Source organism: Anabrus simplex, chromosome 10 (genome assembly GCF_040414725.1).
Source record: "Anabrus simplex isolate iqAnaSimp1 chromosome 10, ASM4041472v1, whole genome shotgun sequence".
In the NCBI taxonomy this organism is placed as follows: domain Eukaryota; kingdom Metazoa; phylum Arthropoda; class Insecta; order Orthoptera; family Tettigoniidae; genus Anabrus; species Anabrus simplex.
This window is the reverse complement of record NC_090274.1, coordinates 73,540,907-73,555,482: the sequence shown is the minus strand read 5'-3', so window position 1 is coordinate 73,555,482 and position 14,576 is coordinate 73,540,907. Positions and strand designations below refer to the sequence as shown.

General features: G+C 39.8%; 1 protein-coding gene across 2 annotated transcripts in view; it reads right to left on the bottom strand.

Moving 5' to 3' along the window:
- Positions 1-14,576, bottom strand: part of cbc (crowded by cid) — a 121,785-nt gene that overhangs the window by 28,271 nt on the left and 78,938 nt on the right. For both annotated transcript variants that reach the window (XR_010861062.2, XM_067154462.2), the window contains exon 7: positions 10,784-10,898. Coding sequence is in view for 1 of the 2 variants with exons in the window: in XM_067154462.2 (XP_067010563.1) it covers positions 10,787-10,898 (112 nt within the window). In the remaining variant the exon portion in view is untranslated. The remainder of the gene's footprint in view (positions 1-10,783; positions 10,899-14,576) is intronic.

Here is a 14,576-nt window from a genome sequence, read left to right as displayed (position 1 = left end):
GTAACTAATAAGACACAAGATAGTAAGATCCAAGCAGTAGATATCAATTTTTTAAGAACATTGGTTAAAAAGAAAAGATAGAATCAAATATATTACAAAATATTTAAATCAGAGATGAGCTAAATACAGAACCGTTAGTACACAACATACAGAAAGCAAGACAGAGATGTAAGCTTTGTCTTTTTGGCTGTCTCCAAATTGGGGAAGCAGACATAAATGCATTTCTCTCTCATTAGAGTTTTATTTTTTGAAAAATTAAATTTCAAAACTTGACCTAATTTTTACATTTATAGTGAAATTTCATCATGGGCCTTTGTGGGAATATTCAGTTAATTTTGAATAAAAAACTAATGTTTTATGCAATTCTTGATAGTGCTTTTTGAGAAATACAAATTTTTTACAAAATTATTCTCAGGTCAAATACACAATAACCTCTTCTTTACTTTGAACACTTGTTAGTTGATAAATTATTCTCTAATGAATCACTTAATGTTAAAACACTGTGTATTTTAATCATCTATCATATACTTATCCATCCTTACACTATCGGAAGTAAATAAACAAACGTGCAAACAAATGAGATAACAAGCAAGTAACACGAAGCGGTAGAATGCAGGGCTACCACGTGCGAAACATATAGTGTGTCGAAAGAAAGCTTTTATAAAACTTCACCAATATCATGTCCGCCTCCGTAGCATAACGGTTAGTGTTATTAGCTGCCGTCCTCGGGGGCCCCGGTTCGATTCCCGGTACTGCCAGAAATTTAAGAATGGCAGGAGGGCTGGTATGTGACTGAAATGGTACATGCAGCTCACCTCCAATGGGAGTGTGCCTGAAAAGAGCTGCACTACCTCGGTATGAGGATACAAGTTTACTTTTACCGATATCATACGTTATCGATATTTTCAGGGAGTAAAAGCTTCAATCTTTCTGGCAGTGTTATTTATGCTGCCATTGTCCAGCAGGAATCTAAGATACAGGCGAAAGAAAAACGTGGCCCACAGATAAACCGCCGCCCCCCCACCTCCGCCCAGCATTTTTAGCAGCAGCTTCCATGGCCGATAGAATGGCCACCTAGCACTATACGTGTTAAACATGACCATCTTTTGAGGTAGGCCTTGTTTGTAACTCACTTACAGCAGACCTAACAAAGGTGTAGAACATTCGTATGATACATAGCTCCTACTCTTAACACTGATGAACAACTCCATTAGCTGCCATTTTGGTGAAATGATCCTGCGGTCAACACAGTGAATGTATTAGTATTGCTTGGAACCTGACTACGTCGCCGTCACGCCTTGTACTGGCTCTGAGGGTAACAGTTGAGCACAGGATGGGTAAGACATAAAATCTCAGGGCATCTGATCGCAGCCAGATTTTCGGTGCCACAGGTATCGGCGATCCGATCTCCAAAGCCGTGCAGGTATGGAGGGCTTCCCACCTGACACATGTCAAGAGTTGTACCGAGAGTACAAGGATTCAGGCAAAACCACTGCCACCAAGCTGAACTACGAAGGTGAGCAATGTGTCGATGACAGGAGTGGCCATTGGCCAAGTCAGATGACAAGTGCAGATACGTGGGCCGCTGTGCATCAGATCACTTGTGAATTCAACAACCATAAACCAAACCAAACCCCATGGCACAACAACCCCAAAGTGCCATGGCCTACTAAGCGTCCGCTGCTCTGCCTGAAGGCCAGCAGATTATGAGGTGTCATGTGGTCAGCATGATAAATCCTCTCGGCTGTTATTCTTGCCTCTCTAGACCAGGGGCCGCCATCTCACAGTCAGACAGCTCCTCAATTGTAATCACATAGGCTGAGTAGACCTCGAACCAGCCATCAGATCCAGATAATAATCCCTGTCCTGGCTGGAAACCGAACTCAGGACCTCCGGATAAGAGGCAGGCATGCTATGCTGCCCCTACACTGCGGAGCCGGCTGAACAACAACCATAACATCCAGAATTATCTTCTCACAACGGGTTGCAAAAGCTGCTGTCCCATTAGCAAATGTCTACTCGCCGCACGTCACAAGGCACAAACTTGACATGCAGAAAGAAAAAGCACCATCGGACCCTCGAAGCATGGTAAAGGTCGCCTGGACATGCTGTACCCTCTTGGTTGAATACTAATAAATAAAATCATGAATAAAAATATATGAATAACATTACTCAAAAACTTAATGAAATTAATAAGCATAATTAACCGAAATGTCCGTAGTATGGGCGCCAGAGTTCACCAGAATGGATCCACCGAATTTAGATAAGATCATGATAAACTTTATATCCCAGGGCGTGTACATAATGCTGCGTACTGGTACATCTGCTGCAGGCCTTACCTAACCTCCTGAAAACGACTAATTAGGTAGGAACTGCACCTAGGTTCATCAATAACACTGATTCTAAAATAGCTAACTATATTCTGAACAAATTCTGTGCATGAGCACCTCATTAACATACAACATTATACATATAATACACACATAAAATATTGCTGGAAGGCTCCATATTTACAACAACAACAATAATGAAAATCATGGGAAAACGAAAGCGAGAACTAAGCTACCATTTGTAGATGGTCCGATGAACAATGTACATGTATGAAGATAAATACCCTTCACTGTCTCTATATCAATTCGACTTACCGATTCTCATAATCGGCAGTTATCACATCACACAGATACTGTACCTTGTACTACTGTGTTCACATATTTTAACACTTGTTGTAAAGATATATACACACGTCTGTCGATCCTCAACATAAATTATGGAAAGTCTGAGAAAGCTTTCACCAACATATAATGCTAGGCCGCCACAAGTGCTACAATACTTAATGCGCAAGCACTCTCCACAATCAGCCACTTTCCACGAACAAAACAAGACTACGCTCCACAAACGTTTGAAGTCCAGTCCATTGCAGCTGTGCCACTCCAGTACCATGTATCAGCACCACTTCCTTCCCGTACAGTGTCAGTTGTCGTTCCTTCATACAGTGTTACTGCTTGTAGTTGTAGTAGTTACATTACAATGTACCTTCGTTGCCGCCGTATGATCAACCTTTATAGACATCAACATCCCCCTCCTCTCAGATGATACATTTGGATTGGTGCTTGCCAGCCAATCATGAGTGATCTCTAGTCAAGACCAAGCCCTCAACCACTTCTTCCTCCCAAGACAATAACAAACTCTGGGGTATATTCCATGAGTCACCAAACTTTCCTAATACAACAACAAGCTCATCTCATCAGGCTGGGATATATACATGACTCATGAATTTCCTGACACAAGTACATCACAACAAACACTGGGGTAGCCATATGACTCAACCAAATTACCAGAGTTATTAAAGCAATGTTTTCCCACTCGTGCAAAACCTACATATGTGGATATCTTCCAGCTTACCAATATAAATGGCAAAATATACAAATGAAATACTGATAATAATAATAATAATAATAATAATAATAATAATAATAATAATAATAATAATAATAATAATAATAATAATAATAATAACAACAACAATAATAATAATAATAATAAATCGAATACTGACAATAATATCTCTAACTTCTACATATAATTCGGGGGTGTGATATATGTACTATCACATAACGCCCCCTTGGTGAATCGATGATATCACATATGATTCACCATAAAACAGAACTTCATATATAACCTTATAATGGCATAACTGAACACATAATTTACTGTAATAATGATATATACATTGCGTCTACTGCTTTGTATTCGCACACACGAAATACAATTTGTCCAAACAATAATAATAATAATAATAATAATATGGCTCTATACACACAACTCTGATTGTTTCATATAGCATTGAACACAATTCCCTTCTTCCTACTGTACACATACATTAAAATTGATAATATATACATCCAAGGTGTAGATCCTATCTCTTATATCTGCGAAGGCTATAGACATTAAATGTCCCAAGGACCTAGTCGTCAGAAGTTAGAAGCTGATAAGCATACTTGCCTATTCTACTGTCCACAGTATATGGACCCTGATATAAATGAAAAAACTATACATAAACTTAACATTGGCATCGATAGACGAGGAATGCGTACCGCAATAAAATCTAACTACGTCTAGAATCCACACTATCTCACACACAAGCATTCATCCCATCGAGTCACACAAGAATCATACAAACTTTCATTCGGAACATTCATAAAAAGGAAATCCCTATTTTTGAAATGCGCGGGAATCTCACAATGTTTACTCTTCCACAAAACCATAATTAATGCAAGCAAACAGATCACATACTTCTTCACACATTCCACATCAATATCAATCAGCACGCCATTCAAATCATTCACACAACTCTTAGAATTAAATAAAACATAACACACTCGCTTGGATGGACTTTCTTTCATCTCACGCACACTTCCATTCTCACACACGCTCACTCTATTATTGAAATTCTTACCATAATACAGTCTGAAATTGCTGTCATTACTACTTAATGACCCAACAATCAAGTCATCTTCACCACCTTCCATATCAGCTACCACTTGCACCACTTTCATGCTAACAACTCTGCTACTTTCGACTCTCTTATCAGAAGTTTCATTAATCTTAAAGTCACCATTTTCACACATAATGGACCTAACTTTACTCTCCTCACTTACACTTAAATCAACAAAAACATCTTCATGATGTATACTCCGTGAACACTCTTCACTTACTAAACAACCTTCATCAACTTCACAAAAAACTTCACTTTCAATTTCAGAAACTTCCACAAGATTATCGATCGCAACACCGCTATTACCATCACCACTAGCATAAAGTAAGACATCCGACACATCTTTCTTACTTTCATCACGCCCCCTATTCACAAAATCAAAAAACACATGGTCATACAATAATTCCTCTTTCACGTCTACCTCGTAACTTACCTGTTTCATCGCGTGAATAGGAATTTCGGTATCGGACTGCCTATCTGACCCAACTAAGAAGTCCGATTCCGGTTTAAATTACTTGACGTGGACTGATCACTATTATCATGTCTCGGCACTTGATCTGGAGGTCTTTGATCCGTACGCCCCCTACTTTCTGATTCCCCTTGATTAGGTCTTCTGCCGAAATATTCCTGGTGATTAACTCCCTGATTAGACTGTCTGTTTCCCCTTCTGGAATTACCACCCTGATTCCCTTGCCTAGAATGACTGAAATTCTGATTATTCCTATCTCCCCCTAGCTGATTACTTTGTCTCCCATTTTCCCCGTAATTCCTACCTTCACTTTGCCTAGTCCTCCCTTGCCCTTCCAAAGCATCAAACCTCTCTAACAGCTGCTCTAATTCTTTAATCGTAACAATATTCTGCATACATGCAGCTAATCCGACCTTCTCAGGAAAATGCCTCAACATCTGGCGGACTGTATCTCTCTCCGATGCTAGACCTTCAATATTCTGGCTGATCAGAACATGCGCCAAGAAATATTCCGTCATAGACACACCTTCCTGAGGTCTATATTTGCCAAATAGCACGTGATCTCTTTCCCTTCCCTGACTAGCATCACTCCAAAATTTAGAACTAAATTTCTCCCTAAATTCCTCCAAACTCGAAATACTCTGTCTATAAACTTGAAACCAGGATGTCGCTTCTCCAACAAATGCAATATCCAACATCTCATCAACCATACTTCACTCGATCAAACCATCGTCAAGATTCTTGGAAAACCGTTTCTCCACCGTTTTCAAGAATTCCATCGGATTAAACTGCCGACCATTAAACTTGGGTAATTCAGAGTCCTTTGTACAAGATACGTACCTATTACATATACTGCTACCTACTTGGATTTGACTTATCTCCTGCCTTAACTTTACATGACATGCTTTAATTCCTTCTTCAACTACCATTCTGGCACTTCCTTCTACTGACTTGAGGTCATCTTTTACCGACTTCAGGTCTTTCTCCAATTTCTCATCCTTCTCTTCTATTCGCTTCGCTAAAACATTCTGATTGGTTTTAATTCTATCTATTTCTTCGACTTTATCTTCCACTATTTTTATTCTCTTGTCACATTCCTTGCTGTTTTCAACAAATTCCTTCCTAACTACATTAAATCGGCATTCAATTTTCTCAGTCAGTTCCAAACATTGAGCTTCTACCTTATTATTGACTTCCTGAATTTCCCTGCTTTGATGGTCAAACTTCTGGTTTAATTTGTCTATTCTACCATTCACAGCACTACTTAAACTATCAATTTTACTAGACAATTAAACACTAGCTAAATTTAACTCTGCACTCTGCTTCTCAATCTTACTGGACAGCTCCGTACTAACTGAATTTAATTCACTATTAATACTGTATATTTCATTACTTAAAAAACTCAGTTCACTCTTCAACTCTTTACTCTGACTATCAATCTTGCTAGACAATTCAACATTATTATTATCGATTTTACTGGACAATTCAACATTATTATTATCATCGATTTTACTGGACAGTTCATCCTTCAACTCTTCATTCTTCCTATCCATTTTACTGGATAATTCATCACTCTTACTGGACAATTCATTAAATAGTGATTTAATCATACTAAAAGCCTCCCCTTGATCCCCTACATTCTGAGTTTGAGACGGGTTACTCGGTTCCTCACCTATTGTTGCCGATTGATCTTTCCTACTATCAGCCATTTCGCTACTCTCACTTAAATTAGATAAACTCAATGTGGTGGAATTCTTTTGGCATCTCTTATCCTGATTCATAGCATCAACAACTTTTAACAACCTCTCTACTTCTCAATTTTATAATACTCGACTCACTACAACATTTCTTCATACTCCAACATACATATCACGTATATATAAAACACTTCACTGACATAGTTTGTAGAATTCCATCCACACCTGACAAGTGCACCTATGCTTATAAGCCTAACAGATGTACCAATCATTCAGCCACACGTTGGGAAGCCAATTGTAACCTCTTGGTTGAATACTAATAAATAAAATCATGAATAAAAATATATGAATAACATTACTCAAAAACTTAATGAAATTAATAAGCATAATTAACCGAAATGTCCGTAGTATGGGCGCCAGAGTTCACCAGAATGGATCCCTCGAATTTAGATAAGAGCATGATAAACTTTATATCCCAGGGCGTGTACATAATGCTGCGTACTGGTACATCTGCTGCAGGCCTTACCTAACCTCCTGAAAACGACTAATTAGGTAGGAACTGCACCTAGGTTCATCAATAACACTGATTCTAAAATAGCTAACTATATTCTGAACAAATTCTGTGCATGAGCACCTCATTAACATACAACATTATACATATAATACACACGTAAAATATTGCTGGAAGGCTCCATATTTACAACAACAACAATAATGAAAATCGTGGGGAAAACGAAAGCGAGAACTAAGCTACCATTTGTAGATGGTCCGATGAACAATGTACATGTATGAAGATAAATACCCTTCACTGTCTCTATATCAATTCGACTTTCATAAACAGGATTACAGTATTATTACTGAAGAGCGAAAAAAATATTCCTAAAAAAACCAAACCAAACCCCATGGCACTACAGCCCTTGAAGGGCCTTGGCCTAACATTGGATAATTCAAAAAATGAAATATATTTGAAATACATTCACTGATAGTTATGTGGTAAAAAGTTAATTAATGATACAAGCATATTGAGACAAAATCACTTACAGAAATAAACTCAATCCTCTATCTAGCAGAATGTAATTTTAAGCAGCAACTTTTACACACTGTTGTTCAGTCTGAATTAGCAGGACCTATCAAGAACCCAGCTGAATAGCAACTTAGCCAGCGAGGGCTCTGGAAAGTGTTCTTTAACACACAAAAGCCTAATATTCATTAGCCAATCAGAAACATCCTTCCCTTCCCTACGTTTTGCTGAGAAAGTTACTTTTGTATTAGTGTCTCCAGTGGAACATAATATTCCTGGAACAACTTACTGTGATGTAATAGGATACATTAATAAATAATAATGTTATTTGCTTTATGTCCCACTAACAACTTGTATGGTTTTCCGAGATGCCAAGGTGCCGGAATTTAGTCACGCCTCTATTGCTATGAGGCTGATGTATTTGAGCACCGGTCTGAGCCAGGATCGAACCTGCCCAGTTGGGGTCAGAAGGCCGTCTGAGCCACTCAGCCCGCCGAACAGATACATTATCATGTTACGATATTTTAACACCCATCTCTACTTCTTGTGTCTATGTTCTGTCACCAACTACTATCATCAGTTAAAAACATTTTATTTCAGACTGGTATCATGATTAAAACAGTTTTCTTCACATAAAATCTGATACACAAGTCAAGAATCAAACTCTTCCACAGTAACTAAACTTTCTGTACAAAAATGAATTTTGCATGCAGGTAAACAAAATAAGTACCGGTACCTTTTACAAACAAAAGAATATTTAAAAAAGAACAGGTTACCATTTAAAACCGTTGTAAATGTTGTCACATTCTGTAGAATAAGGGAAGAAAATTTTATTTGATTTTGTAAAATATTCCTCTCAAAATATTACATTTGGCATGTCTCAGCATTTTCTATTTTTCACGAGTTAATTTTAGATTTATCATCATTAGGCAATATTTATGAAAAACGCTGTATATAGAATTTGGACATATAACTGTAAAATTTATTTATATGCATAAATTATACACCCATACACCAATACATTATGGCCACCTACCTTATATGGTGTAGAATCACCTTTTGCTCACAGAACTGCGGATATTCAGCGAGGCATCAATTCACTGAAGTAATGGAACATATCCTGGGGTATCTCATACAACAAGCGTAAACAGCAGGAAATTCCAGCTAGCTAACACTGTGAGGCTGTGATGAGTAGCAAGAACCTGCTTCTCCAAGTCAAACCGCAAATGTTCAATCTGGGCTATTTTGGGGCCACAGCATTAAAGTATATTCCTCGAACCAGTCCTTAACAATTCTGGCAATGTGAAATGGTGCACTGTCCTGTTCATCAGCTTCGTCAATGATGTGATGATGCAGGAATCTAAATTCATTGCTCCCCCTGTAGGTAGGGGTGGTAGAATAACGTTGTAAGAAGCAACTGAAAGGGACCCCTGAGGCTCCGAACTTAGGAGCGTGGGTTGGCGACTATAGGACCCTTGAGTCCTAGCTTTGCTTCCACTTATTCATGCCAGAATCCTCACTTTCATCTATGTTATCCAACCTACCTTGGTCAATTTTTGCCTTTTTCAGACCCCGACACTATCAGGTTGCGAAGGCTAGGGAGTCCTACATTTTCACACCCTTTGTGGCCAGTATCTTCCTTTGGCCATTATCTTCCTTTTTCGATGTGTCAGATCCCTTCCATTTTTTCCCTCTGATTGGTATTAACAGAGGATGGTTGCCTAGTTGTATTTCCTTTTAAAACAGTAATCACCACCATACCACTACTCTAGATTCATCAGACCAGGCGACCTTTTTCCGATCATCGATGATGTTGTGCCCACCTCATGCACTGCTGTTGGTGGAATGCAGTCATTATTGAGGTACAACCAGGTCTTCAGCTTTGCAGTCCAATGAGCAGCAGTGTCTACTGAACCAAGTGCTGCGAAACATTGCCCAGCACGCTACTGTTGTGCCTCTAGACAATTTCTCGAACTACGACCCTGCGGTCACTACGAACAATGCGCAACAGCATCTGGTGGCCTCTAGCACCAACAAGTCGCTGTCAAAACATGACTGGACAACGTGATATTATTTGCCAGTCATAACATCACTTTGGATACATGTTCACAACAGCAGCAAAAGAGCAGCCAACAAGCCATGCCATTTCAGAGATGCTAGTACTAAAGCACTGTACCATCACAATTTAACCTTGATCAAACTCCGACTGACAGTGAGCCTGTAGACCTTCCGTATACGAGGGCAAGTCAATAAGTATCTGCAATCATTTTTATTATTTATTACAAAAAAGAGTACATAATTTTTATTGGTATCATTTTTCAACATAGTCATCCTGCTTTTCAATGCACATGGTCCACCGTTTCACAAACTTTCTGATACCCTTTGCCAAAAAAAAAAAAAAAGTTTTCTGGTTTTGCAGCAAGCCACGTATGCACCGCTTCCTTCACCTGTTGATCGACGCTAACGTAGATATCGTTTGCCAGATCATTAACAGTCACTCGTCTATTATTCAGGAACAAATCACGCACTTGTTCAATATTGGCATCAGTTATGGCTGCATATGGACGCCCAGATCTTTCCTCATCCTTCACGCTTGTGCGACCCCTACTGAACTGATCAATCTACAGATAAACACTTCGCTGTGGCAAAAAATTGTCCCCATATTGTACTGAAGGTCTTCTATAAATTTCGGCTCCTGGTACACCCTCAGACTACAAAAGAAACAGATTACGGAACACTGTTCTTCCTTGGTGCAAACAGAGTGTGGCGCAGCCATCTTTACGTCGCAACAGCACAAGCTGTACTGATCTGATAACGCTGAAACCTGCGTAGACTATGCTGCCATCTAGCAGCTGGTGAGCATACAATGCCACAGAGCCAACCTAAAGACAATTAAAGCAAAATTGCAGATACTTACTGACTTGCCTACATATATACCATGTTGCCAGCATGACCCATGTCCTTCTCCGCGCTCCAAGAATTAGAAATTTTTCCCAGGTTAGGGTGGTCATAATGTAATGGCTCATTGGTGTATTCTTTGTATATTGATGTGATGTTTAATCATTATTTCTCATTTACTAATTATTAAGCAATATACAAACCTGTCAGTGGCTGTCCATGAACTGAATGTCAGATACGAGCAGTAATGTCTTGGGTAGAGGCCTCGGTTGAGGGGAGAGAACTGTTATAGTTTGACGTTCCATATCCACGTTCGTCCTGAAACAGAACACCATGACAAGTTGACAGCTTTTATTTCTCAAAGCACAATATAAAACATAATATTCCTGGTCACAGGAACATGGGGATAAAATAACTCTACATAGAGTCAAGTGGTAGGGCCACATGCCAAGGAAGATGTTGGTAGAATACTAAGAAAATTGTATAAAACCAGGATGGCCAAGAATGAGATGTGTGGGTATGACGAGAAGCAACATCCAGGAAATGGTACAGAAGGAGAAGAAGAAGAAAAGTACAAAGACAGAGGTTGGTAGTGAGGTTTTGTTTGCCAACCCATCAAAACAGATGGAAGGCTGTGGGATGTGTACTATCTACAAAATATCTTTTTACAGGAGTGAGGGGCCAGCAAGGAGCTTCATTGGTTAGAATGGAAGAGAAAACCAAATTGAAGTGATCAGTTGACATCCTCCCATTTCACCATTTTCACAGTCATCTATCTATCTAAATATGTATTGTCATGTACAGGGACTCTCTTACAAACCAAGACCAAGCGCACGGTGTTTCTACTCTGCGCTACAGCAGCTGCCTCAGCATCTGCCCTGCTTTAAGCGTGTATACAACCTCACCGTTACGTAACAGTTAGCACTACTAACTGCCATTCTCAGTTGCCCGGGTTCGATTCCTGGTACTTCCAGAAATTTAAGAATGGGAGGAGCACTGGTATGTGGTTCACATGGTACAAGCAGCTCACCTCCATTCCGGGTGTGCTTAAAAAAAAAAAAAAAAAAAATTGCTGCACTACCTCAGGATGGGGACACGACTTTACTTACCTTATAAAAGACGCTGGAAGTGTCGTCCTTCATTCTGAGGGACTTCATACACACCATTAGGGTTTTCTGCACACCAATAGCGAGAGTTCTGACTGTTCACATGATGACTCAGATGAAACCACGCCCCATCCGAAAAGAACACAACTCACAATATCTCACTCTTGTGGCTGGATCAGCAGGTCTTAAACAATGTGCCCATGTAAACCTGTGCGGTTTGACGTGTAACAGCTTTGTAGTTCTGTATGCAGAAGAAACCAAAACCCCTACTTGTTGTACTAATTTTGCGAGTGATTTATTCGGTGACCGTTTGAGATTCGCACCAATAATACCAATATAATGGTCCGTTATTGGACATTATAAATTTTCCTGCTAACTCATTCTTGGTTGCCTGCGTTTCGCCCTCGTGTGCTAAGTTAGGCTCGTCAGTTGGGACTTAGCACACCACCCAAGACGCAAGGCTAGTGCATACCGTGGAGGCCACTGCATAGGCTATTTGAAGCCACCAGCAGTGCTAATGCACTATGAGAGCTATGTCTCATTTCCAAAAATAGATGCCTGCCTGGCCATCAAATGATGTAGATGTTGATTCCCATAGGGAACCTGAAATATTTGTCCTGAATGAGTAAATTTATAATACCAATATAATGCAGTGGCCTCCACGGTATGCACTAGCCTTGCGTCTTGGGTGGTGTGCTAAGTCCCAACTGACGAGCCTAACTTAGCACACGAGGGCGAAACGCAGGCAACCAAGAATGAGTTAGCAGGAAAATTTATAATGTCCAATAACGTACCATTATATTGGTATTATAAATTTACTCATTCGGGACAAATATTTCAGGTTCCCTATGGGAATCAACATCTACATCATTCGCACCAATGTCATCTACCTTTTCCTCTGTTAAAACTGTTTGTGTGCGCGCACATTTTTTATTGAGCACTGAGCCAGTAGTTTCAAAATTATTCACAATTACGTGAATCTGTGCTCGTGAAGGTGGCATTTCACCAGGAAATTGCTGAACAAATGTATTGCATACCCGTTGAGCCGAACACGTGTACACTCTTTGCAAGGTCAAGAAAAATGCACGCGCCTCCCGTACAGCTGCTTAGGTCTCAGAGAAATAAAACACTGCTGGACGGTCTGGGTTTATAACAGAGACCCGGTATGTACCACATTTCCTCCTAAACCACTGGAGCAATTTCAATCAAACTTGGTATATACTTACTATCTGGAGAAAAATACTTTTTTTTTTTTTTTTTGCTAGGGGCTTTACGTCGCACCGACACAGATAGGACTTATGGCGACGATGAGAAAAATACTTGTGGGGGCTAAGACACCCCTAGAGGTGAGGAGGGGGTGAACCCCCAAACTCCATGGTGCAACAGCCCCGAAGGGTCATAGCCTACCAAGCGACTGCTGCTCTACTCAAAGGCCTGCAGATTATAAGGTGTCATGTGTTCAGCACGACAAATCTCTCGGCCGTTATTCTGATATTTCTAGAACAGGACCGCTGTCTCACCATCAAATAGCTCATCAATTGTAATCATTTAGGCTGAGTGGACCTCGAACCTGCCCTCGGATCCAGGAAAAATTCCCCTGATCTGATGAGTAACTGAATCCGGAGCCTCCGGGTAAGAAAGAGGCAGGCATGCTACCCCTGCACCGCGGGGCTGGCTGGCGTGGGAGGTGACCTGTAAAATTAATTGAAAACTATCAACATTAGTCTCGAATCCATAGTTTTCAGGGGTGCTGAAATGAATAGTGACATTCTGGATACCGTTTAAGTCCAAGGTGGTGAGAAGGTAAAAATAGTGTGTGTGTGTTTTTTTATTTTTCGAAGCATAGCTGTCACTCAAACTTTGTACTCATATGACTTCTTCTTTTTTTTTTTCTTTTACTACCTAGCATTGTCTTGCAAGTGCAGGCTCCGCTCTTCGAGTCTTTAAACGCCATTTTGAACGGTCATGAACATCATTTGGCCCTCATATCCTCTTCTAGCCAGGATAAATCCTTCTTGGTGTTGGGATTTCATTTTGCTCCAGTGTATTTCTATTATTGCAGTGAGCTGATTTATAATTATTAATGCTGGGCTGAATGGCTCAGAGGGTTGAGGCACTGGCCTTCCGACCCCAAGTTGGCAGGTTCGATCCTGGCTCAGTCCAGTGGTATTTGACGGTGCTCAAATACATCAGCCTCATGTCCCTAGATTAACTGGCACATAAGATAACTCCTGCAGGACTACATTCCGGCACCTCGGCGTCTTCAAAAAGTGAAAAATTTGTTAGTGGAATGTAAAGCAAATAATACTGTTATTTATAAATAATAGTAGAAGTATGCCATATTCATGAAAAACATTACTTCATTATTTAGTTTAATTTATTTAAGATTATGTCCCTTACTTTTAAGAAGCTGTTGTGGCAGGTCCTTAGAGAATATGGTGTTCCACGACATTTATTGGGACTACTTATTAGGCTATACAGAAATCACACTACCACTGTGAAAATGAGTGTTAGTGTTTCAAAATTCTTTAGAGTATGTAAGGGATGTGTTATCTATCTCCTCAACTATTTAACATCTATGCCCAAGGTATCATCAGCACAGGAGGTATGTTAATCTGTGGCAAAATTATTAATAGAATTTAAGACTTACTGACGACACCCTCACCTTGCCAGCAACAAAGACAAACTTGCTGACTTACTAACAAAAGTAGAAAATGTGAGCACAGTGTATGACTAAACATTAATCTCAATAAGTCCACAAAATAATGGTAACTGACCGAGGATCAGAGATCCAGCTCAGAGGTAAATTAAAGGGACAGGAGGTTGTACAAGATTCGTCTATCCAGGACCAACTATCTACAACACAGGAAGTTGTGAGGATGAGTTAACA